At 44.4% G+C, this 22,610-nt stretch overlaps 2 protein-coding genes across 2 annotated transcripts in view; one reads left to right on the forward strand and one right to left on the reverse strand.

Annotated features, from left to right (window-relative positions):
* The window catches only part of UBE2A (ubiquitin conjugating enzyme E2 A), a 10,243-nt gene extending 7,129 nt beyond the window's left edge, over positions 1–3,114 (forward strand). The window contains exons 5-6 of the mRNA XM_040468039.1: positions 1,192–1,280; positions 1,561–3,114. Coding sequence (XP_040323973.1) covers positions 1,192–1,280; positions 1,561–1,689 — 218 coding nt within the window. The 3' untranslated portion in view covers positions 1,690–3,114. The remainder of the gene's footprint in view (positions 1–1,191; positions 1,281–1,560) is intronic.
* Positions 3,115–5,699: 2,585 nt separating this feature from the next.
* NKRF (NFKB repressing factor) lies at positions 5,700–22,025 on the reverse strand. Its single transcript, XM_040467928.1, has 3 exons — positions 21,329–22,025; positions 9,748–9,878; positions 5,700–8,681 (listed from the first exon to the last, which is right to left on the reverse strand). The coding sequence occupies exons 1-3, from the start codon at positions 21,592–21,594 to the stop codon at positions 6,724–6,726; spliced, it is 2,355 nt and encodes a 784-aa protein (XP_040323862.1). The 5' UTR covers positions 21,595–22,025; the 3' UTR covers positions 5,700–6,723.
* Positions 22,026–22,610: the final 585 nt, after the last annotated feature.

Raw genomic sequence — 22,610 nt, forward strand, 5'->3', positions numbered from 1 at the left:
AGAGAGACAGAGCATGAACGGGGGAGGGGCAGAGAGAGAGGGAGACACAGAATCGGAAACAGGCTCCAGGCTCTGAGCCATCAGCCCAGAGCCCGACGCGGGGCTCGAACTCACGGACCGCGAGATCGTGACCTGGCTGAAGTCGGACGCTTAACCGACTGTGCCACCCAGGCGCCCCTTAATGCAACATTTTAAACGGGTACACTGTTAATTATGGAGGTGTCTCACGTTTCCTACTTATCAGTCTATAGTACCTGGGCATTTGTTTAGGCATCTTGCTGTTTCCTGAAAACTGAACTCGTCCGTGAGGGTCTGTTGCTGTCTTGATCTCTAGTCACAGAACTGAAGCAGTGAAGGCACTTTGCCTTTGCTTGGAGCCTGCAAGCCGCCTGGTGCTGATGATCTTTGTCATTCACTTATTGCACAAAAATAAGGATGCTCTTGATGTTTCCTTTTAATGTCAGGCTGGGATTGGGGTAGTCTTGTGGCGTGGTTATTTTCACGTTAGAACAGTTTATTTATTTAGAACAACAGTTTTCAAATTTAGATGCAGATCAAAATTACCGTGGAACGTTTTCAAAAATACAGATGCCTTGGCCCCACTCCAGAGCCAGTGAGTATCAGATTCTGTGGCTGAGGGGCTACAGTGTATCGGAAAAGCAGCACAGGTGATCCCTAACTTACCTTCTGCCTTTTTTTTTTTTTTTTTTTCCCCTTTCTCTCCTCGTAGTAAGCCTCAGAACAGCTTGCTTTTCATTCAGGTTAGTAAAGTATTTTCCAGGATATCAGATATTCTTATCTTCATGTCAAAAATGAGACTTTGCGAACTCTGCGCTATCTGTCGTTATTTCAGATAAGAGACCGAGTTTACACATTTTGTGGAATATATTTCCCACAAATCGGGATGCGTAGGGACCCTGCCGGAAAAACGTGTGTGATATCCTGGATAATACGGCAGTCTTTTCAGAAGAAAGAGCACAAAGTAGCTTCTAGTTTCATACCAATTCTATTTGGCATTCTCGGATTATTTCACTAGCAGTGATGAGGACTCTTTTTAGGAAGCTAAGTGAGAAGCAGTTTAGGAGTCTTTTTAAGCCTCACGAGCAAAGTATTCTTGACTGTACTTGTCTTGACTGTGTTACAATATTAACGGGTTTTATTGTGTTTAACGTACCGCTTCTATGCTCTCAGTCTATGCAGATGGTAGTATATGTCTGGACATACTTCAGAACCGTTGGAGTCCAACCTATGACGTGTCTTCCATTTTAACATCCATACAGGTGATTGTTCTTTAATGTGACCACCTATGGCCTTTGCTGTGTGTATATTAGCACTTGAATTGTTTCTGACAGTCCTACCTTAAGGCAAAGGGCGGGTCATTAAGACCCAAGCGCCCCGAAATCACGTATTTGCCTAGCGAGCAGCGGATGGATTGATGGTACTCTAGGTTAGGATGCTAAGAGAGCAAATGTAGTCGTTACTTAGGACAGTTCAGCGGATTGTTTGGAATATATACTTCGTTGCATCGAGGGACTGACCTGTTACAAATTGTTTCTATAGTCTCTATTGGATGAACCCAATCCCAATAGCCCAGCGAACAGCCAGGCTGCTCAGCTGTACCAGGAGAACAAGCGGGAATATGAAAAACGTGTCTCTGCGATAGTAGAACAGAGCTGGCGTGATTGTTGACCCGGGTGCAGCGAAAGAAGAGGCCGGTCAAGAGAAAAATCTATATTGATGTGTTTGTCACCTCCCTATTCTTCAGTGTCATTACATTTACTTTATTAAAAGCAAAATAGCTGTTGTGCTGTTTCCATCTTCCCTTGCCAAGCTTTTCCTACCCCTTCTCCCCTCTCCTTGAACATCAGAAAACACCCTCTAGGAGATCAAATGTACTGTACCTGGGTTACGTGCAAAATTGACTAATGCTCAACTCCTTTTCTGTTGTGTCTCATCTCCAGTTTTAGGGCAGGATTGTGCTACTGTGCTTTACACTGAGCTTTTAAAGTGAACCGTTACACAAGTGGTGCTTGCGCACAGCTCGATGACCAGGATGTTATTTTTAACAAAACGACTGCTGAAGTGTTTCATCCTGGCCGGCCCTTCACTCGTGTTGGATTTAGACGTGAATGTTTGCAATATGGCCTATGGAAAACGGGGGAACAGATCCATGTAAACACCCATTTTGAAAGAGCAATGGAAGCCCCAAACGCTAGGATGGTAAGGTCCAACCAGTACGAATTACAAGATGGTCTTTACCGGTAGGAAGGGAACGGTCAGCGAAAGGGCTCCGCCACAGGCGCGCAGCGATCGCCGTAACTGACACGTCCTCTCCTTGCGGGATGCTCGCCGGGCTCACCCACGCTAAGTTTCAGAAGACCGAGGTCGTCTTCTGGGTTTTTGCTTTTTGAAGAGGTGTGGGAGCAGAGGAATGGAAACAATCATTAGTTTGAAGCTAGGGAACGTTGGAGATCCTTGAATCTTTTTAAAGGAGAAGTGCTACTCTAGATAGACTTCTAATCCCCCATCATTTTTTAGAGTTTTAATTAGCCCAAGGAAGGGAGCCTGTCTGTGGCAAACTGTTTTTCCACTCGACTCCTGAGTTCATGCTGCATGCTTTTAGTCTCTTCTTCCCTTTCAGTATTATAAGAACCTTAACGTTCTTTCTGTGGATATTTATACTTTAGATAGTATGTTTCAGCAGCAGCGTGGGACAAGGCTTGTACATGTTTCGTCTAATGTTCCATCGTCCCCTTTTGTGCATTTGTCACTCTTCTAAATCAAACTTTGCACAAGTAACCCATGTAAAAAAATGTACATTTTTCAAAACTTGTAAATAAAAATAACCTTAAAATTTTGTAGTCAAGGTATAATTATATTTTAGCTCACTATGAACTTTTAGTATTAACTTATTGGAATCTCACAGCTACTCACTTTCCCCCTTGAAATAAACATGGTGAAAGCAAAATCACAACACTCTGCGAGAGGAACAAGAGGAGTAGATCTTGTTGGAGAGGACCTTCTTTCTCGTCATAAGTGTTAATGCTCTGTTCTTTTTTTAACGTTTTAACAAGAATGTAAAACTGTTAAATAAAACGAAGTTCCTTCAGCATACAGTATGGTCAATCAAGCGAATGAAGCGGGGGGGGGGGGGGGCGGGGGCGTCGACGCACGTGGGTGTTCCCGGCACCCTCCCCTACCGAGAACCTAACTTGTCGATCCTGACATTCCACCCCTTTCAAAAGCCCTGGCTTGTAACAAATAGCACAAACTACTCTAGACCGGTACTTTAACCCCCGCATGAAGTTGGGGCGTACAGGTAGCCTCAGTCTGCCCTTGTTTAAACAAAACCGCTCTCTCCCTAGGAGCAGCCTAGCTCGCGCTAAAGACGCCAGAGCAGGGACTTCCTAGAAACTCTCCTCTCTCGTTCGGGGTAGGGGCGAGATGACCTTAAACGGAGTCTTTACGGTGTGTGTACTCACTCAGCCTCTAAGACGCGGCACTTAGAGGGGCCTCCGTGGCAGAGAGCGTTCAACACGTCAGAGGCGGCAGCATCCTTACATGTGCTCACGATTTTCCCTTAAGTCCATTTCTGCTTCGAAGTAGAGCCACGTTACATTGCTATTTGGTAGATTAGTTTGACATTAACTTTTTCACCCTACCGTGGCTGGGTACCTTAAATATTGACACTGTTCGTCACACTTGAAAAAATTAAGGTGAGACGCGGAGTGCGCAGATTTAATTTTTGTTTTCTTTTCACACACCTCCTGAGAAACCCTATTCCCAATTTGTTTCATGGGGTAATCCTTTGAAAACCTTACACCCGAGTCAATAAGCTGATGAAGCTGATCTCTGAAAAGCATCATATCTCGAGGTCAAAGGCACTACAAAAACCATTCATTCAAACATTTAATGCTAATTTGCCTTTTTTTCTTTACAATTTTTTTTTTTTTTTTACAAATGCCACAGGCTGCCTGCATATAATTATAACCAACAAGTTAAAACAGATTTGGAGGTCCCTTTATAAAATGACAGTGTGATTTGAACTTGAGTCTCCAATTCTGCACCTGCTGGTACCGGGGTGGGGGTATGAGGAAGAACCAAAGTTGTAATCAAGAGTCCTTTATTTATTTAGGACCCATCTCTAGCTTCAGGGGTTATCACAGCAAAGTGAATGCATTGTATTCTACTAAAAATAGAATCCCAACAGAATGCATGAAATTCCCATTCATTTTGCAATCAAAGGGGAGGAGAAAAATCTAAAAAGTGAATCTGTGAGACTCAAGGCTATGTATAACTGAGTTACTTCCTCAGTATAACGTATGTAAGTAATTCAAATAAAACTTGAAGCAGCTCATGTATGCGTGCTGGTTTTATAGCAAAGGTACTGAGTTTAAAATGACTGCAATTTTGAAGAAAGGGAAAATACAGGAGCCAACAGAACGGGGACAAAATAGAGCAGCAAGGTTGCCCAACAGCTCATTCTCATTAAACCCATTTCTCAACAGATTTTATTTTCAAACAGAGGTAAGTGACTTCACCCTAATTCCACGTCAATAGGAAAGCTAACCTAAGAAGTTAGGAAATCTGGACCCTCAAATCCAGAACCAAATATATACTTGTCCCCCACCCTCCACAAATTGTGTATGTATGCATATATATGTACACACACACACACACACACACACACACACACACACACACAATTTGGCCCAATTATTTGGGAGCCTTAACTGTGACCACATTAATATTCTGTTCCGTTGAACTTAATCTAAGTAAACCAGATTCATAGATAACATTTCCCTACTTCCCACCCCACCCACCCAGCCCCGCCCCCAAAATCATGCTGGGAAGAGGAAAGCAACGTAAAGAGAGAAAGGAGTTCTCTCACACCCCTTGATCCCCAAAGCCAACTCCTACTCAAGGGAACGAAGGCTGGCTTTTCCAACTCACTAGCTGAACCGCAGCTTCTCAAGTTTGGCATGAGCCTTGTGGGGTGGAGAAAAAAAGAAAAAATCCTGTAAAATCCATAAACATGCCGGCTTCTGTTCCCTTTGCTATTGTTAAAATGTGAAGGGCCGAAACAGAACGCACACCTTGTTGCTCTTTCTACCAACGTCAGGAAAGGCCACCCACTGTAGGAAGAAAGGGAGTCAGTGAGAAGCAAACATCACGCACAGTTAATCACCGTGGGTGACTAAAAGATGGAGATCCAGGTGTAAAAGTGAATCCCTTTATATGTTTAAAATATCGGTTTAACTACCATGGACAGCTTCTTCATGCAAAATAGAGGGGAAAGGAAATTACTGTTTATGGTGGGCCGACTGCATGTCAGATAAGGTGCTAAACGTTTTAAGACACTGTGAGCAACCTAACTGCCCTGTCATTTCGTTGGGAGTGTTTAACTATCGATATGAATAGTCCTCTCTAAATAGTAACACTGTAAATATTAATACCTGCTCTGAGATACAAAACCCAAATCACGTAAAAGTAAACAGCCTGAGATCTGGTTGCAGCCAGCAGGCTGGGCCATAGGAAAACGTGACGGGTGACTGGCTAGCTGTTCGTATCTGCCAAGTCCTTTTATGTTCATCCACATGCGCTCTGGGGTGGAAATATTTTGTGCAAACACCACTTCCCCCCTCCAAAGATCCAGAGTGTCGCCACTAGGCTGCTGCCCGGAAATAAGCACGCCACCATTTTGATCAACTTTGGCTCCTTTTTATTCAGGAAGCATATGCTAATTCTTTTTATACATTTTTTTTTACATTCCAGAAATAAGCGAAAATAGCAGTTTTAAATATGTTACAAAGTTGGCTTTTGGGGCTTGGTAAGCTTTTTGAGAGAGGGACCGGCCAACTGACCTTTTCATCAAAGCACCAATGTATCTGCAGTCTTTTTACCAAGTTCTACCACGGTTGTGGCCGCCTCGGACGTGCGGTACGTCCAAACCGTGTGAAAAAGCTATAACGGAGAGTTGCTGTGAGTCTCTCTGCAAGGCACCAAGAACAAACAGCTCCAGCTTCCTTTCTTCAGACTGAATCAAAGTTTTTGAAACTTTTCAACTGCTCTCTCAAGTAGTGCTCTCTCAGCATGAAAACTAGAATTGGTTAAAACTCCTATATCACAAGATACAGTAAATCACTTTCAATATTCTGGAAACCACGTGGTAGAAGTTATAAATAAAGGAACACTAAAATTACTTTAAGAAAGTTTTACATCATTTAGTCGGTAAGGACATTTACACGTACAGCACAATTTACTGTTAAACATTCTTTAACTGGCTTCACACAAAGATGAAAATAGTAATACAAAACGATCTGACATTTTCAGTAAGTCTGGAATTAAGACGGTAGTTTTATTGTCGTCGATATCAACTTTACATATTGTTGCAGATTGCTGTGCTATGCCCTTTCAAATGAGAATTTCTCTCTCGGGGTGAAATTCCATTTGGACGTGTGTTCTCGCTTTGTACAAACTAGCAAAATCTGAGGGACACAGCGATATCAGAGACACAAACAATAACCGCACAGTATCCTCTGCTGAATGAAGCTAATACAAGTGGACCGAATTCTTCGGGTTCCAATACCTAATAAAGCACTATATGAAATGAACAAGGTGAAACATCTTAAGAATGAATATACTCTGCAGTCAGGACATGTAGCATTTCTTTAATTCACAAATCTGCCTCGTCGGGCATTTCCAAAATAAATTAGCAACATCTCAATTTGCTTGAGGCATCACAAGCTCGTAATGCCCCACCTGGCCTTCCTGTTTGAGCTGATCTAGGAGGTCTTCCTTCCGTCTCTTTCTACCTACCACCAGGTACCTATCGTGGCCTACCCCATGCGACTTACTCTTAAGACCGTACTTCTGGGCAATCTGATGTATTTGCTTCCGCTCATCGTTAGTCAGCTCCGTAGAGAAAGTCAAATCCGTGTGGCTCTCCGAGCGGGCATAGTTTCTGATGATCTGTTCAATATCTCTCTTGGCGATTTTGTTCACCCTCTCTACATCGAGACCCAGCCCTTCTCGCTTATGCTGCTCTTTGACGGAGATGGGCTCCCGAATGCCCTCGCCAGATTTACCTAACCCGCCACCCGTCCAGCCCATCTTTCTCAGCAGCTGATTTCCTATGTTATCTTCCTTGATTTGTTGTTTGTAAGCCTCCTCTGCCGAGCGGCCCTGGATTTCATTTCTTGAAATCACGTCTTCAATAGCTCCTTTCTTCAAGTTGTTAATGACGGTCGGCTGGGTCTTTTTGAGGGTCTTTACAGCTTCTCCAGCAGCTTCGTATTTGACGGTTTTCTTCACCCCAACTGCTTCTGCAATTACTTCGCTCTCCAGAATCACCTTGCACTTCCATCGGAGGCCCGTCATCCTTTCGTACACGTACTCGACCGTCATCCGGTTAAACTGAGCGGTGTCGTTCAGTGTGCACACCGGGTTCGAAGAATTCTCATAAACTACGAGATCCTTTATATCCTTCTTCTTTCCAGATCCCCTGGGTGAAGAACCTGTTTGGCACTGTGAACTTTTGACAGATGGGTAAGTGGGCTGTGTTTTCTGAAGGATTTTCAAAGCCTCATCGGCAGCTGCGTGCTTACTTGTTTTTTTGGTTCCGTAACCTTCAGCTAAACAGTGATCTTGCAAGAACACTCGACAACGCCACGTGCGATTTGGCATCATCTCGTACTTGTATTCAACTGACATTTTGTTGTATGAGGCAGAATTGTTAAGGATGCCAATGGCATCGTTTGCATTTTCCGTAAGGACAAAATTGGTCCAGTGTTTGGCGGAAGCATTAAAAATCGGCTGCCCAGAAGCATCTTTGGCCAGCACCACCAGCTCTTCTGGTGGTTTCAGAGCTGGAGGAAATTCATAGGAAGGCATGCCAATCTGACACACCACAAGGTCCTCCCCCATCGTGTGCTTGAATTTCCGTCGGACAACTCTAACTTCAATACGTTTCTGCAAGAGTTTTACAGCTAGCTCAGTAGCGCGATCCCTGGACCCATTCTTGCTGCCGGCATAACCTGTGGTTAAGTAGATATTTTGGCATCTAACTTCACAAGCATAACCATCTGTTAGAAGTTTTTTATTTTTGGGGATGTCAGCAGGAGGGATTTCTTTTAAAGGAGCGTATATATACTCAGGATTTGTCTTACATGCCTGAATACACCGAGTTAACATATACGTGTAATTAATTTTATCAGATCCAGAAGTCATCTCTGGATTAGAAAGGTTCTTCCAGATAGTCGCTGTTAATTTTTCAATGAAATACTGCTTCTCAGCTACCACTGACTCAGGAAATGTCTGTGACGGTGAAGGCTCAGGAGCTGACTGAGAGTTTGCCTGCTGGGATGTGCTGCTTGGGGCAGGGTTCCCACTGTCAAAATACATGTTGGCTGTTACAGGCTGGTCTTTTGTGAAAATAAATCCCGATGAATCACAATACTGAGAATTCCCATCTTGTATACTGAAAGAGTCTTGAGTATAATCTTGGTAGATGTCTCTCGGCATGCTGGCAAAATGTGTTTGTTCATTTACCTCTTTTGTCTGAGGGCCATAAGGATCTTCCTGTCTTTCATCTTTTGAACTACTAGCTACAAAATGTACAGGCTCAAAACGAGGTCTCGCATGGAATTTGGAACCGGCTTGCTTTTTAGGAGGATTTTGACCTATAGAATGAGTGAAATTTACAATTCATTAAAGAGGGAATATTTCAAAAGAAGCAAACAGGAAAAGAGCACCAACTGTATTATTTGCAAGTGGCACTGTCGGTACAAGATACTTCCCATCACAAAAACTTCAGGTCATCTAGGCAAAGGGAGTCAAGTATCAACGTAGGATTCCAGCATAAGGACGGATGTTCCCTGTCCTAAGTGTAAGGGAAGGAACTTGATAGAAAATATGCCACTGTATCAAGTACACAGGGCACCACCACACGTGACTGGTGGAAACTTTTGTAGCCAATGAGTTCAAGCACAGGTGAAGTGCACTGAGGAAGAGGTAGTTCCAGTATACTCTCACATCACCTGTGCTGAAAGGCGCCCTTCTGAAAACCTGCAAATGGAACAGATGGCTCTGATGCAAAAGAGATGACGGCCAGTGGCGTTTACACAGCCTCTCTCTTTGGTACCAGGGGTGAGTGACTCTGTGATCGTTCTCTACAGACCTGTGACTAAAACTCAAAGAATAATCATCATCAAAAGACCCCAAAGGTTTTCAAGTCAAAATCTTAGTTCCGACCTATTCAGCACAAAAGGGCGGTTTGCTATGTTTCATTTCTAGAACAAATAGCAGCTGGGAACTAATGATTTATGGGGGATATCAAATTTAAAGCTACGGAAGAACTCTCTGTCGAGGCTACAGCAGACACTAGAGCTTCCTCCCTGTAACACCGTTCAGTAGAAAGCTGGTCCATCTTGGACCCATCCAGGAGCATTTAGTTACTTAGATGTTCTAATGATCAGAGTAATAAGGCTGTTCTATTTGGAGGGAGGTTCCATGGCATGGACTTCAAGGATAGCATTATAGTGTGACCTCAGTATTCTTAGTGTTCAGTTCTATTTAGCATCCTCGGGAAAAACAACAACAAAATACTGTACATAACTAAAAGTTAAAACTCTTTTACGTAAGTCCAATGTTACCCATGCTATTTAAAATCACATAGCACGCTCCTATCATTCTGAAAAAGCCATGTCGTTTCTTCAAATCCCACCTTCCAGAAACAAGCATACTCACCATCACATGTTGAGAGGTGACGTTTTTGACCTTTGGAAGGTTTGGACAGCATCAGATCATATGAAGGCATCTCCCCAATATCAATACCTTCAGCCATTTGCAGAATTTTTTCCATCAGGCGTGGGCTGTACCTATTTAAATTAATATAATCTATAGTTAAAACAGACAAGAATGTCGTTTTGAAAAAAGCTTCTAAATGAGCCAATCTTGTAATTGCTCCCAGAGGACCTTATCAACAGAGCATCTTGGCTATAAAACTGAAGAATCTACTCTAAAACATTTACCTATCAAATGAGTAATTATGTTATTTCATTAGAAGACACAAAACAGGGGCGCCTGGGTGGCGCAGTCGGTTAAGCGTCCGACTTCAGCCAGGTCACGATCTCACGGTCCGTGAGTTCGAGCCCCGCGTCGGGCTCTGGGCTGATGGCTCAGAGCCTGGAGCCTGTTTCCGATTCTGTGTCTCCCTCTCTCTCTGCCCCTCCCCCGTTCATGCTCTGTCTCTCTCTGTCCCAAAAATAAATAAATGTTGAAAAAAAATTAAAAAAAAAAAAAAAGAAGACACAAAACATAAAATCAAGAAGTTTAAGTGGGGGCGCCTGGGTGGCTCAGTGGGTTAAACGTCTGACTCTTGATTTCGGCTCAGGTCACGATCTCACTTCGTCAAATTCAGGCCCACACTACCAGCGCAGAGCCTACTTGGGATTCTCTCTCTCCTCTCTCTGTTCCCCTCCACCCACTTGCACTCTCTCTCACTCTCTAAATAAATAAATAAACTTTAAAATATTTAGGGGAAGATCTTATCTTCGATTTGCAAGTACTCATATAGACTCATGATTCATTTTTTTCTATCATATATGTATACTATACGTAAATAACCAGTTTATATATTTATAGAAGTACTAAGAGTGTTAAGAGTGGCTGGGTTGTTAACATCCAGACTGTGGTCTCTGCCATTTCCCACAAAAAGGAACCGGGGTCCTTAGGGGAATGGCTGATTCCAAGTCTGGAGCAGGAAATGTACAAGATGAACGTGGGAGAGATTACTGTGCTTGGAAACAAGAAAGCTATGAAAGACCTCATGGGTTGTGTCAAATGGACTCAGAAGCCAATCTGAATACACTACTACCGGCAAAGTGAGACAACTTGAGCATCAGTAAGGGAATCAAGTCATTATTCCAAAACAGGTAGTATTAAAGGAAGAAAGCAAGCATTTATCTGGAATTTTCCTGTATAAATCGTACCTCTGAGCAACTAAGAAATAATCAGCAACGGCTGCTAAATCTATTAGGTAAAAAGCTGATGGGGAAGAATCCAGAAACAACTCCCAGAAACATGCTCAACTAATTGTTGACAAAGCTGCAAAAGCAACTCAACAGCAGAAGGACAGCATTTTCAACCAATGGTGCTGGAGTAAGTGGGCATCTCTAGGCGACAAACAGAACCTCAACCTACAGGCTCCCGGCTGGCTCAGTCGGTTAAGCATCCGACTCTGGCTTAGGTCACGACCTCACGGTTCGGGAGTTCGAGCCTCACATCGGGCTGTCAGCCTGTCAGCACAGAGTCTGCTTCAGATCCTCTGTTGCCCTCTCTCCGCCCCTCCCCCCTTGCGCCCGCCCCAAAAATGAGTAAATGTTTAAAACAAACCCTTAACCTAAACCTTACTTCTCATCCAAAAATTCATTTGAAATGTATCATGTACTTAAATGTAAAATGTAAAACTACAAAACTGATTGAAAAATACAGGAGAAATCTTCAGCATCTAGGGCTAGGCAAACAGTTCTCATACTGGACACCAAAGGTATGACCCATAAAAGGCAAAATTGGTAAGAAGGACTTCATCAAAATTAAAGCCCCTGCGAAGAGGATGAAAAGACAAGCTACAGACTGGGAGAGATATCTGCAAACCACACACTTGACAAAAAAACGAGTATCTAGTACAAACATCTCTCAAAATGCAACCGTAAAAAATATGTATTTACAAATGAACAAAAAGACGTGAACAACATTTAACCAAGAGGACAGGCGCACTGCAAATAAGCACACAAAAAGATGGTCAACACCATTAATCGTCAGAGAACATGTAATTTAAAACCATAACGGGGTATCACAACACACCCTCAGAATGGCTAAGTAAAAAACAGCGACATCAAACGCTGACAAGGACACAGAATGCGATTATTCATATGTGCCGGTAGGAGTGTAAACTGGAAGGGCCATTCTAGAAAACAACTTGGAAGTTTCTTACAAAATTAAACACACAATTACCACAGGACCTAGCAACTGCACTTTTTTCAGGCCGTTTATCTCAGAGAAATCAAATCTTATGTTCACACAAACACGTGTACGTGAACGTTTACAGCAGCTTTATTTGTAACAGCCAAAACGTGCAGTCAGCCCAAAAGTCCTTCAACAGGTGAGTGGTTAAGCTCTGGTACATACACACCTCAGAACGCTACTCAGCAATAAAAAGGAATTAAACAGATACACACAATATTGCATACGAGGGGCAAGGAAAGGGATGTGCTTATAAAAGGGTCACGAGAGGGATCCTTGTGGTACCCGAACTGTTCAATATCTTGACTATGGTAGTGGCTACACAAACCTACACATGTAATAAGCTGTACTCAACTAAGTAAGTTGAGTACACACACGAGTACTAGTAAAACTGGGGGGATCTGAATAAAATCAGTGGATTGTGAACAAAGGCATTATCCTGATTGTGATATTACACAATAATTTTGCAAAATGTTATCATTGGGGGAACTGATTAAAGAATGCAGGGCATCTCTGTATTATTTCTTACAACTGCGTGTGAAGCTACAATGATCTCAATGAAAATTTCAATTCAAAAAAGTGGATGGGAACTTTATAATCTTAGTATCACGAAAAATGAGACAAGCAGACATGTGTCCCCTTACGTGATGACAGGAATTTCAAAGCACTATCTATAAAGTATTCTGGCCCTCTAAATAATCGAACTCAAACCTAATCAAGCCCCTAATTCCCAGGAATATGTTAAACATCACCACAAGAACATAGCCAGCCAAATCCAGAACGAAGGAAACACTATGTGACAATCCAATTTCTTCATCAAATAGCGTGAAAATAAAAAGGACAGGGGAATGGGTTTACAGGTTAAAGCAGACAGATCAGCCAAATACAACATATGGACCTGGTCTGGACCATGAATCAAACAAACCAACTGTAAAACACATTTTGAGGGACACCTGGCTGGCTAAGTCGGTACAGCATGCAACTCTTGATCACCGGGGTTGTGAGTTCGAGCCTCACGTTGGGTGTAGAGATTACTTAAAAAATAAAATCCTAAAAGAAATACATTTTGAGACAAATGGAGAAGACTGAACATGGACATTGGATGATTCTAAGAAATTATTGCTCATTTTGTTGAGTGTAAATAATGGCATCATAACTCTATTTTTAAAAATTCTTGGGGTGCCTGGGTGGCTCAGTTGGTTAAGTATCTCACTCAATTTCGGTTCAGATCATGATCTCACAGTTCATGCGTTCAAGCCCTGCATCAGGCTCTGTGCTGACAGTGTGGAGCCTGCTTGGGATTCTCTCTCCCCCCCTCTCTCTGCCCCTTCCCTGCTCTCTCTCTGTCACTCACTCAAACATATAAACTTAAAAAACATAAATTAAAAAAATTATCTGGTACAGATACATACTGAAGTATTTGGAAAGTGTATTTATTTAGAGAGAGAGAGAGAAGAGAGAATGCAAGGTGGGGGCAGAGAGGGAGAGAGAGAATTGAGAGTCTGATGCTCATCCAGGTACCCCAAGATTTTAATATACTCCAGACTATCTCCCACAAGGAACGGGGGGCATAATAGATGAAACGAGAAGGACAGCATGACAGACTGTTGATATTTCCGAAGTCAGGTGATGGGCACGTGGAGGTCCATTAAGGTCTTTTACTTTTGTGTGTTACTTTAATTTTTTTAATGTGTATTTTTGCGAGAGAGAGAGAGAGAGAGAGAGAGAGACAGCACGAGGAGTCAGGGAGGGGCAGAGAGAGAGAGGGAGACACAGAATCCGAAGCAGGCTCCAGGCTCTGAGCTGTCAGCACAGAGCCCAATGCGGGGCTTGAACTCAGGAACCATGAGATCATGACCTGAGCTGAAGACGGACGCTTAACCGACTGAGCCACCCAGGCACCCCAAAACGATTTTTATTTTTTTTTTATTTTTTTTTTCAACGTTTATTTATTTTTGGGACAGAGAGAGACAGAGCATGAACGGGGGAGGGGCAGAGAGAGAGGGAGACACAGAATCGGAAACAGGCTCCAGGCTCTGAGCCATCAGCCCAGAGCCCGACGCGGGGCTCGAACTCACGGACCGTGAGATCTTGACCTGGCTGAAGTCGGACGCTTAACCGACTGCGCCACCCAGGCGCCCCCAAAACGATTTTTAAAAGGGCTCCTTAAAAAGCAGATTGGCTGCTTGACAGACTATCATATAACTGCAGAGAAACAAACATACGGGCTCAAGTGAAGTTTTTGTTATCATGGGGACCTACTCACCCTGCCTACCTTGAGAGCCTTTCCTGGCCAATGACCAAAAGAGAGACTCTGGGTGCCATTTGGGAAGAAAGTTCTGAATACGAGTAACTATCACCCCTTTACATGAATAGGTTCTGAACTTGAAGGAGGGTAACGTTTCCCACTTTTGGCACAACCGTTTCCACACCCATCGGACAGCTTTCCTCGCAAAGCGGAGCATCGAGACGCGGCGGCCTTCACAGACAGATTACCACAAGCTAGCTCAGTCGTAACCTGCACTCTCCACCGATAATTGCTACTGCTGCTGCTATCGGTATGGAAATGCCAAGAGCAACCTTGTGTCCACTTATTCTTATCTAAACAGCAGAAAGTAGAGCCTCAAACGCTGTACTTTCTATATATCACTTCCATCCATATTTGGGAGTTCAATTTCCAAGGTATAGGATGAACACAAATGACTGTGAAAATGAAAGTCTATAAATCTTAAACCTGTAATGCCACTTTTGCTACCTGAATTGGTACTATACTCAAGCCACTCACCTTGAGTTCCAGGCATACCCTCCAGACCTTCAATTCCGGCCTGATTCCAAATATGCTGTACAGCTGTAAATGGCATGCATCCGGTGCTCATTCCATTCACTTTTGTCTCGGGTTTCTTCCAACAGTAGTAATAATTATACCTACTTGCTGTTCCCTGTTCATTACATCTGCCACAAAATTCAACATCACCCATGGGCTATAAAAATAAACCTTTGCACAGGTTGTGAACACAGACAGCTTAGTATTAGTCATAACACTGAGGAAACCCAACCAGCTCAAATAATAATGGGAAAGACTGTATAGTCCCTCTCAACATTTCAGAGAACATCGCAAATATTAACCTAGAGTCTTTAACAAGACCCTTAGGATTGCGTTCCCATAAAATACCTCTTATTTTTTTTAAGTTTATCTTATTTGAGAGAGAGAACAAGAACAAGTAGGGGAGGGGTAGAGGGAAAGGGAGAGAGAGAATTCCAAGCAGGCTCTGCCCTGTCAGTGCACAGCCTGACGGAGGGCTCAATCCCACAAACTGTGAGATCAAGACCTGAGCTGAAATCAAAAGTCTGATGCTTAACCAACTGAGCCACCCAGGAGCCCCTATTATTTTTATTTGAGAGAGAGAGAGAGAGAGAGAGAGAGAGCGCATGAGTGCGTGAGCAGGAGTGAACCTTTTTTTTTAATGTTAATTTATTTTTGAGGGAGAGACCTAGCAAGCATGAGTGGGGGAGAGACAGAGAGAGAAGGAGAGAGAATCCCAAGCAGGCTGTCAGCGCAGAGCCTGACGTGGGGCTCAAACTCACAAACCGTGAGATCATGACCTGAACCGAAATCAGACGCTGAACTGAGCCACCCAGGCACCCCAAGAATCTTTAAAAAAATTTTTTTTGATGTTTATTTATTTTTGAGAGAAAGAGAGAGCATGCGTGCAAGCAGGGGAGGGGCAGAGAGCCCAATGTGGGGCTCAAATTCAGAAACCATGAGATCATGACCTGAGCTGAAGTTGGATGCTTAACCGACTGAGCCACCCAAGCACAGAGGGAGACAGGAAAGGGGAAAGAGGATATCTTTTTTTTTTTTTTTTTGAGAGAGGGAGAGGGAGACACAGAATCCAAAAGCAGGCTCCAGGCTGCAAGCTGTCAGCAGAGCCTGACACACGGCTCGAACCCATGAATCATGAGATCATGATCTGAGCTGAAGTCAGATGCTTAACTGAGTGAGCCACCCAGGTGCCCCAGAGAGAGAGTATCTTAAGCAGGCTCCATGCTCAGCATGGAGACGGATGCAAGGCTTGATCCCATGACCCCGGGATCATGACCTAAGCCGATATCAAGAGTTGGACTCTCAATCAACTGAACCACCTAGGCACCCCTGGTTCCACAAACTGAAATTTTTTTTTTAATGTTTATTTAATTTTCAAAGGGGAGAGACAGTGTGTGAGTGGGGGAGGGGCAGAACAAGACGGAAACACAGAATCCGGAGCAGGCTCTGAGCTGTCAGCACAGAGCCTGACATGGGGCTCGAACTCACGGACCGAGAGATCATGACCTGAGCCGAAGTCGGACGCTCAACCGACGAAGCCATTCAGGTGCCCCTGGTTCCACAAATTGTAAAGTGGACAGAGGATCTGAAGCAGGCTCTGCGCTGATAGCAGAAAGCCCAATGCAGGCGCTCAAACTCACCAACTGTGAGATTATGACCTGAGCTGAAGTTGGATGTTTAACCGACTGAGCCACCCAGGCACCTCTGTAGATTTAAGTAACACCTTTACTCCAGAAATTTTAGAGAACCTACCAAGCAAAGCACCTGCAAATTCAACCACTGATAACTTCATTAACATTTTGGAGTTTACTTTTTATTCCTTTTTTATGCTTTCCATACCACTCCCCAAAAAATTCCTATCAGATCATCTATATGCAATCTGGTAGGGTGACGGCATCGTTCTTACAATAAGTTTTTTTCTACGTCATTACCACATGAGTTTTTTTTTTAATTTTTTTTAACATTTATTTTTGAGACAGAGAGAGACAGAGCATGAATGGGGGAGGGTCAGAGAAAGAGGGAGACACAGAATCTGAAACAGGCTCCAGGCTCCGAGCCATCAGCACAGAGCCCGTCGCGGGGCTCGAACCCATGGACCGCGAGATCATGACCTGAGCTGAAGTCGGCCGCTTAACCGACTGAGCCACCCAGGCGCCCCTTACCACATGAGTTTTAATGGCTATACAATATTCTCTTACGGAGAGACCATGATGTAAATAAAGGTCATTAAGACAAATCTAATCAAGTGATTTTAAAATGCATGCGTATTATATATTTATGTCTATTAATTTACCCACTTGATCATAAATGCTTAAAAAACAAAACCAAACAACCTCAGCAGGTTTTTAGAGTCTTCAAAGACAGCTTATTATGTACGAAGCTTTTGGAAATCAGGACATTATTCAAGTCCCCTCATGCCTGGCATACATAAAGAGGATTTATAACAGACAAAAACATTTCACCTTATGAATCTTACATTCTTTTTATTTATTTATTTTGAGAGAGAGAGAGAGAGAGAGAGAGAGAGCGCGCGCGCGAGTGAGCATACAAGCAAGCAGGGGCGGGGCAGAGAGAGAGGGAGACAGAGAATCCCAAGCAGGCTCCATGCTGTCAGCACAAAGCCTGATATAGGGCTTGAACTCACAAACCATGAGATCATGACCTGAGCCAAAATCAACAGTTGGACACTTACCCAACTGAGCCACCTAGGCAGGTGCCCCATGAATTTTACATTTGTGAAAAAAAGATACGTGCATACTTAAGATCTACAGTGGCACTTGAAATTTAACAAACATTCAGCAATGCTTCCAAAATTTTATTTATTTATATTTTAAGGTTTATTTTTGAGAGTGAGTGGGGGAGGGGCAGAGAGGGAGGGAGACAGAGAATCCCAAGCAGGCTCCACACTGTCAGCACAGCACCCAACACAGGGCTTGAACTCACGAACCATGAGATCATGACCTGAGCCGAAATCAAGAGTCTGGCACTTAACTGACTGGGCCATCCAGGTGCCTCAATGCTTCCAAAATCGAAAAAAAATTATTAAATTGCTCTACTAGGTTCAAAAAAAAAAAAAAAAAGCTGAGGTTTCAAAACTAAGCAAAGATCAGAATTCCCAAGTATAAAATTATTTATTCAAAACTATTACTAAGACTCCTAACATCGTAAGTGAATAACACACAACCAGATTATTGATCAATCTTTTGAAAGCTCCCACTCCCACTTCTTTAGCTGGTGGCTGATGCATGCTACCGGCATGCAAAGTTATTTTCACAACGTGAACGCAACTGGCCACCTACCTTCCAGAAACCAGTCTCTTATCAACAAGGAAGAGACAAATAATCAAGGTGGCACACCTGGTTTCATCTTAAGATATATTTTTTCCTATTAACATCTCATCAAAGATCAATAGGCCAGGATTCTTCTTCTGATCCTATCGATGAAGAACGATTGGAAAAGAGAATGCTCCACTTAACCAAACATTCTGCTTTATTAAATATGGTGGTTGCATTATCTACAGTTTTTAAGTAAAACACTGCACGGTTCCCTAGGCATTCATACAAACAATTATATAAGTGCTGTACGTGCAGCTGATTAGAAGACTGTGCTAACTTTTCTTTAGCCACAGGACATATCTTAGAAATTGCTTGCAGAAACAAATCTTGAGAGGTTGTTTACTTTTATGAAACAGACAAATAAGAGTGAAGAGAAATAATTTCAGCTATTTGAGCTTCCTGGCTGCCCGGAAAATGATGAAAAAGCTGACTGGAAAACATTGCTTATCCTATAAAGCAGTGGTTCTCATAGTGTGGACTGGTATCACCTATAAAGCAGTTGTTAGAAATGCTAATTTGGGGGTCCTGCCCCATACCTCCTGAATCAGAAACTCTGGGGGTGGGGCCCAGCAATCTGTGTTTTAACAAGCCTGACAGGTGATTCTGAGGCTTAAGTTTGAGAACCACTGTTACAAGATACTCAAGCTTGTTGTGGGGAAAATCACTACTATCACCAAAAGGAATGAAACATGGTTTGCCTCCCTGATCATGTGGGAGCTCCTCCTGGCTGGGTCTTATGACCAAGAAGTTTTCAAAGCTATCCTTGACCTAGGAGGAGTTATTTCAGCCCCAACTAAAACAGAACACAGAAAGTCCTCCAGTGGGGGAATAAAAGTGCTATTATTTGCAACCTGTTCTAAAAGTCAAAGGATGAACTTTGAACAACAACAAATTAACAATTTAAATTTAGAACGGGCTGTTTCACCATGTATTCTGCAGTTCCTTCGACAAAACAGTCTTCTCTCATGGAAGAGACCAGAAAATGAGCTCTGCCAACATCAACCTTAACAAGTACTGGAATATAGATTTTACCCACCTGAAGATGACAGCTAACATAAAGCCTGACTCAAGTGGAAAACTTGGTCCCTAGCTTCCAAGATTCTTTCTTGCCTTTGCCCTTTCTCCTGTATCTATGTGATCAGATATAATGCAAACATTGTTCTTCAGTTAAGCTATTCGATAATGTTACGGCAATTCTTGTATGGATGGAACTGACTTAACTCAAATGTGACATGATGAAGAATGGTGTCACACACACAAAATGTCCTGAATGCTTGAGCTTTTAACACCAACTACCATTGGCCTGTTTTGTGTTGTTTAATGCCCTAGTTGCATAAAGGGCTGTTGTTCTTGGAACGAAATCCTGAGATATAATAATGATGTGACTTGTGTCAGTTACTTGCTCTCACTCCTGGTCCATCCTTCCCAAATATGGCAGCTGTGTCTCAGTGGAAAGAGCATCAGAAGACCTGGGTACTGGCCCCAACTGCGGGACCTTGGAAAAGTCTCTTAACTTCTTGGCCTCCATTGATTTAGCTGTAAAAATGAGACACCACCTAATTCCCAAGGCTGTTGTAGTAAATGAGAGACATAAATAATGAATACATTTTGTACAGTTTAAAGCTATATTCATCTGTTCACTCCACACATATACTGAGTGGCTATTACGCAGAAGACACTCTTCTGGGCACTGAGGATAAAGGTGTGAACAAGAAAGTAAAGACCTCTTCCCCAAAGGAGCTCACATTCTAGAGAGAAGGTAAGATTGATTATTTACACAAAGGATAGCTGTTCTCCCCCATGTACATTTTTTCTTCAGGATTCAGATTTCCTGGGACTTTCTATGATATCAAGGAGATCTATAATTACAGGATAAAAGTACATTTTCAACTGCAAACAATAATATTGTTAAGTGAAGGTCAATTAGATTTATCTAAATTAATAACTGAGGCTTCCCCAGTTGTAACCAGTTCCTACAGTGAAATCATTGTCTCTGGAGGCAGAAATTATACTAACCTAGAGAAGATAGGAAAAAAAATAGTGATCGAAAAAAATAGTGAGCAAAACAAAGTATATACTGGATACTACGTTCAACAATTAAGGGTAGATGTGGACAATCCTATTTTTCTGTATCTGTTATGGTCATTCCTAGAACTGAATTGGCTGAATCTGATCTGATCATTTTCCAGAATTTCTCATTCTAATAAAAATTCACCGTAAGCCCTAAGTGTCAAAAAAAAAAAAAAAAAGCCTCTCAAGTCTACCAAAGGCATGATTAGTTTGGGGGGTTCCGAAGGACACAGGTCCAAGTAGTCTTGTTTTGTTTTGTTTTAACGCGTTGGAACCGTACTGCAGTCTCCATTGAATGCAAAGAGCTTTCAAAGAGGCCTGTTCAGAACATGCACCAGGTTCTAGGAAAGGGCCACGGACACAGACACACACGCACACACACCCACCCACACCCCTAAAACCTCACCCACAGGCCAAATGTTAATCCTTCTGATCACATGCAAGGTGAAAGGAGAGCAATCCATTTTTAGAATAGATATATCCATCTCTTTGTTTGCGTCCAGGCACATTATGCGCAAACCTACAAGCAAGGCGGACCCTGCAGCTAAGAGACCTCATACAAACCGCCTCCCCAGCAGAACACAGTAAAACCCCGCCGGGGGGCTGGTGTTGTTTTATTTAATGGGGCTGGAAAGAGGGAGTGGTCAGGAGGAGACTAGCAGGGATCCCTCCCCTCCCCCTCGCCCAGCAGACCCTCGAAGCCCCGACTGTCGAATATCTCTGCGGCTACCGCATCCTTGGAAGGTCCTACGCAGGTCCGAGATTCTGCTATTCGTCATTTCCCACGCCCTCCCAAACCACCACCACAATGACCACCTCTCATCAGTCGTCTTCCAGGTGCTGCTTTATTTCCATCCCTGGTCCTGGAGGAGCTGCTCCCGCGATTCCCGCACCCTCTGCCACCTCGCGCGGCCAACCCCCCAGACCAATACCGAACCCTCTGGAGTCCTCCAGCACCTCCCAATCTCCATCCAGCCTCTAAGTCCTCATCCGTATCCTGCCCCCGTCTCTATCCCGATCCCCATCACCGAGCCCCCTGCCCCGGTCCGTAACCCCACCCTCACACCTTCCTCACCTGCAGCCCAAGAAAACGTGGTTGGTCCAGGCGGCGGAGAGCGCGAGGAGCTGGTCCAGGGCAGCCCCGGGATAGCTGTGCAGGTGCCGACAGATGAAGCTGCGCCGCAGAGCCCACTGCCAGTCACTTTCGTGGCTATAGCGCCACTGCTCCAGCACTGGCTCGGGCGGGGGCGGCGGGAGGGGCGGCAGCGGCGGCGGCGGGAGGGGGGGCAGCGGCGGCGGCGACAGGAAGTCGCCCCCCAACAGCAGACGTCCGCCAGCCATCTTCTCCGCCCCCAAGCAGGGACCCCGGGGATGAAGCCGGCTACCCACCAGGAGCGAGCGGGAACCGGGTGAGGGGGGGGGGGGGTCGGTGGGAGGGGCCGGGTGAGGAGGGGGTGCGCCGAGGCGCGAAGACCAACTCTCAGGGGACTGGAGTGTGTGCGTGGGGGGCGACCGTTAAAAAGGAAACGGCGAGCACGCGCTCGCGTTCCGACGCCGGGGCGCACGCCCGCGGCACTCCTCCAACTCTCGGAGGCGCAGGACGGCGCCCGCCGCAGTCACACGCGCACCGGGGAGACCAGGCCAGGCCCGGTGCTCCGCACCTCCAGCGACCCGCAGACCCACACACTGCGCGGCGACCGGGGGAGACACCAGCACGCTCTGCCTCCCCTCCTCTGGGTTCCAGCCTACCTACCCGCGTGCCGCCCCGAGGTTGTGAGGCCAGTACGCGTGCGCCGCGGCTGTTCCCTAACTTCGAAATCCCGTCGCCGAATCTCGCGCGACGTACATTTTTTTTTTCCTCCTATGACGACTACGGGCCTTTGACGCACTACGGAATCGAGCGGGGGGCGGGGACTTCGGGAAGGGAATTTTGGAAGGTTCTCCGACGTTCGGGAACTTGAGTCCGTGAAATCCCTGGAAGGCGCCCGCTGACGATTGCTGGCACGACGGCTCGGCCGACGCTTTGGCCTGGGTTTCCGAGCGGGTGCGACAGTGGGACCGTGCCCTTTGGGGAGGGACTTCGGTTTGGATTTCACACTTAAAAAAAAAAAAAAAAAAGTCAGCTCGCCCAGGCGCCTTTTCTTCAGAGGCTAGCTTGAAAACCTCTGCCCCGTGCGTCATTAGCTTTGTATTTTATTGTGAAAACGTAGGGGAAAGGTCACGCTTGCAAAGAAAATCACCCACAGCGCCGCGTCTCAAGCCAGCCACTTGTATCGTCCGTACGCCATTCCAATTGCGGACAAATGGAGACACCATGTTGACACGGGGCTGACCGCAGTTGCAAGCAACTCCGTATA

This window comes from Herpailurus yagouaroundi, unplaced genomic scaffold (genome assembly GCF_014898765.1).
Source record: "Herpailurus yagouaroundi ecotype Mexico unplaced genomic scaffold, PumYag 67641, whole genome shotgun sequence".
NCBI lineage: Eukaryota > Metazoa > Chordata > Mammalia > Carnivora > Felidae > Herpailurus > Herpailurus yagouaroundi.

What these genes read in the sequence shown, in the direction of transcription:
- NKRF (XM_040467928.1), bottom strand. Translation starts at nt 21,594, where the DNA reads ATGGCTGGCGGACGTCTGCTGTTGGGGGGCGACTTCCTGTCGCCGCCG. An exon ending in CACGTTTTCTTGGGCTGCAG is followed by an intron (nt 9,879 to 21,328) that starts GTGAGGAAGGTG and finishes TAATTTAAATAG; the next exon opens with GTACAGCCCACGCCTGATGG. An exon ending in TCACCTCTCAACATGTGATG is followed by an intron (nt 8,682 to 9,747) that starts GTGAGTATGCTT and finishes CTCATTCTATAG; the next exon opens with GTCAAAATCCTCCTAAAAAG.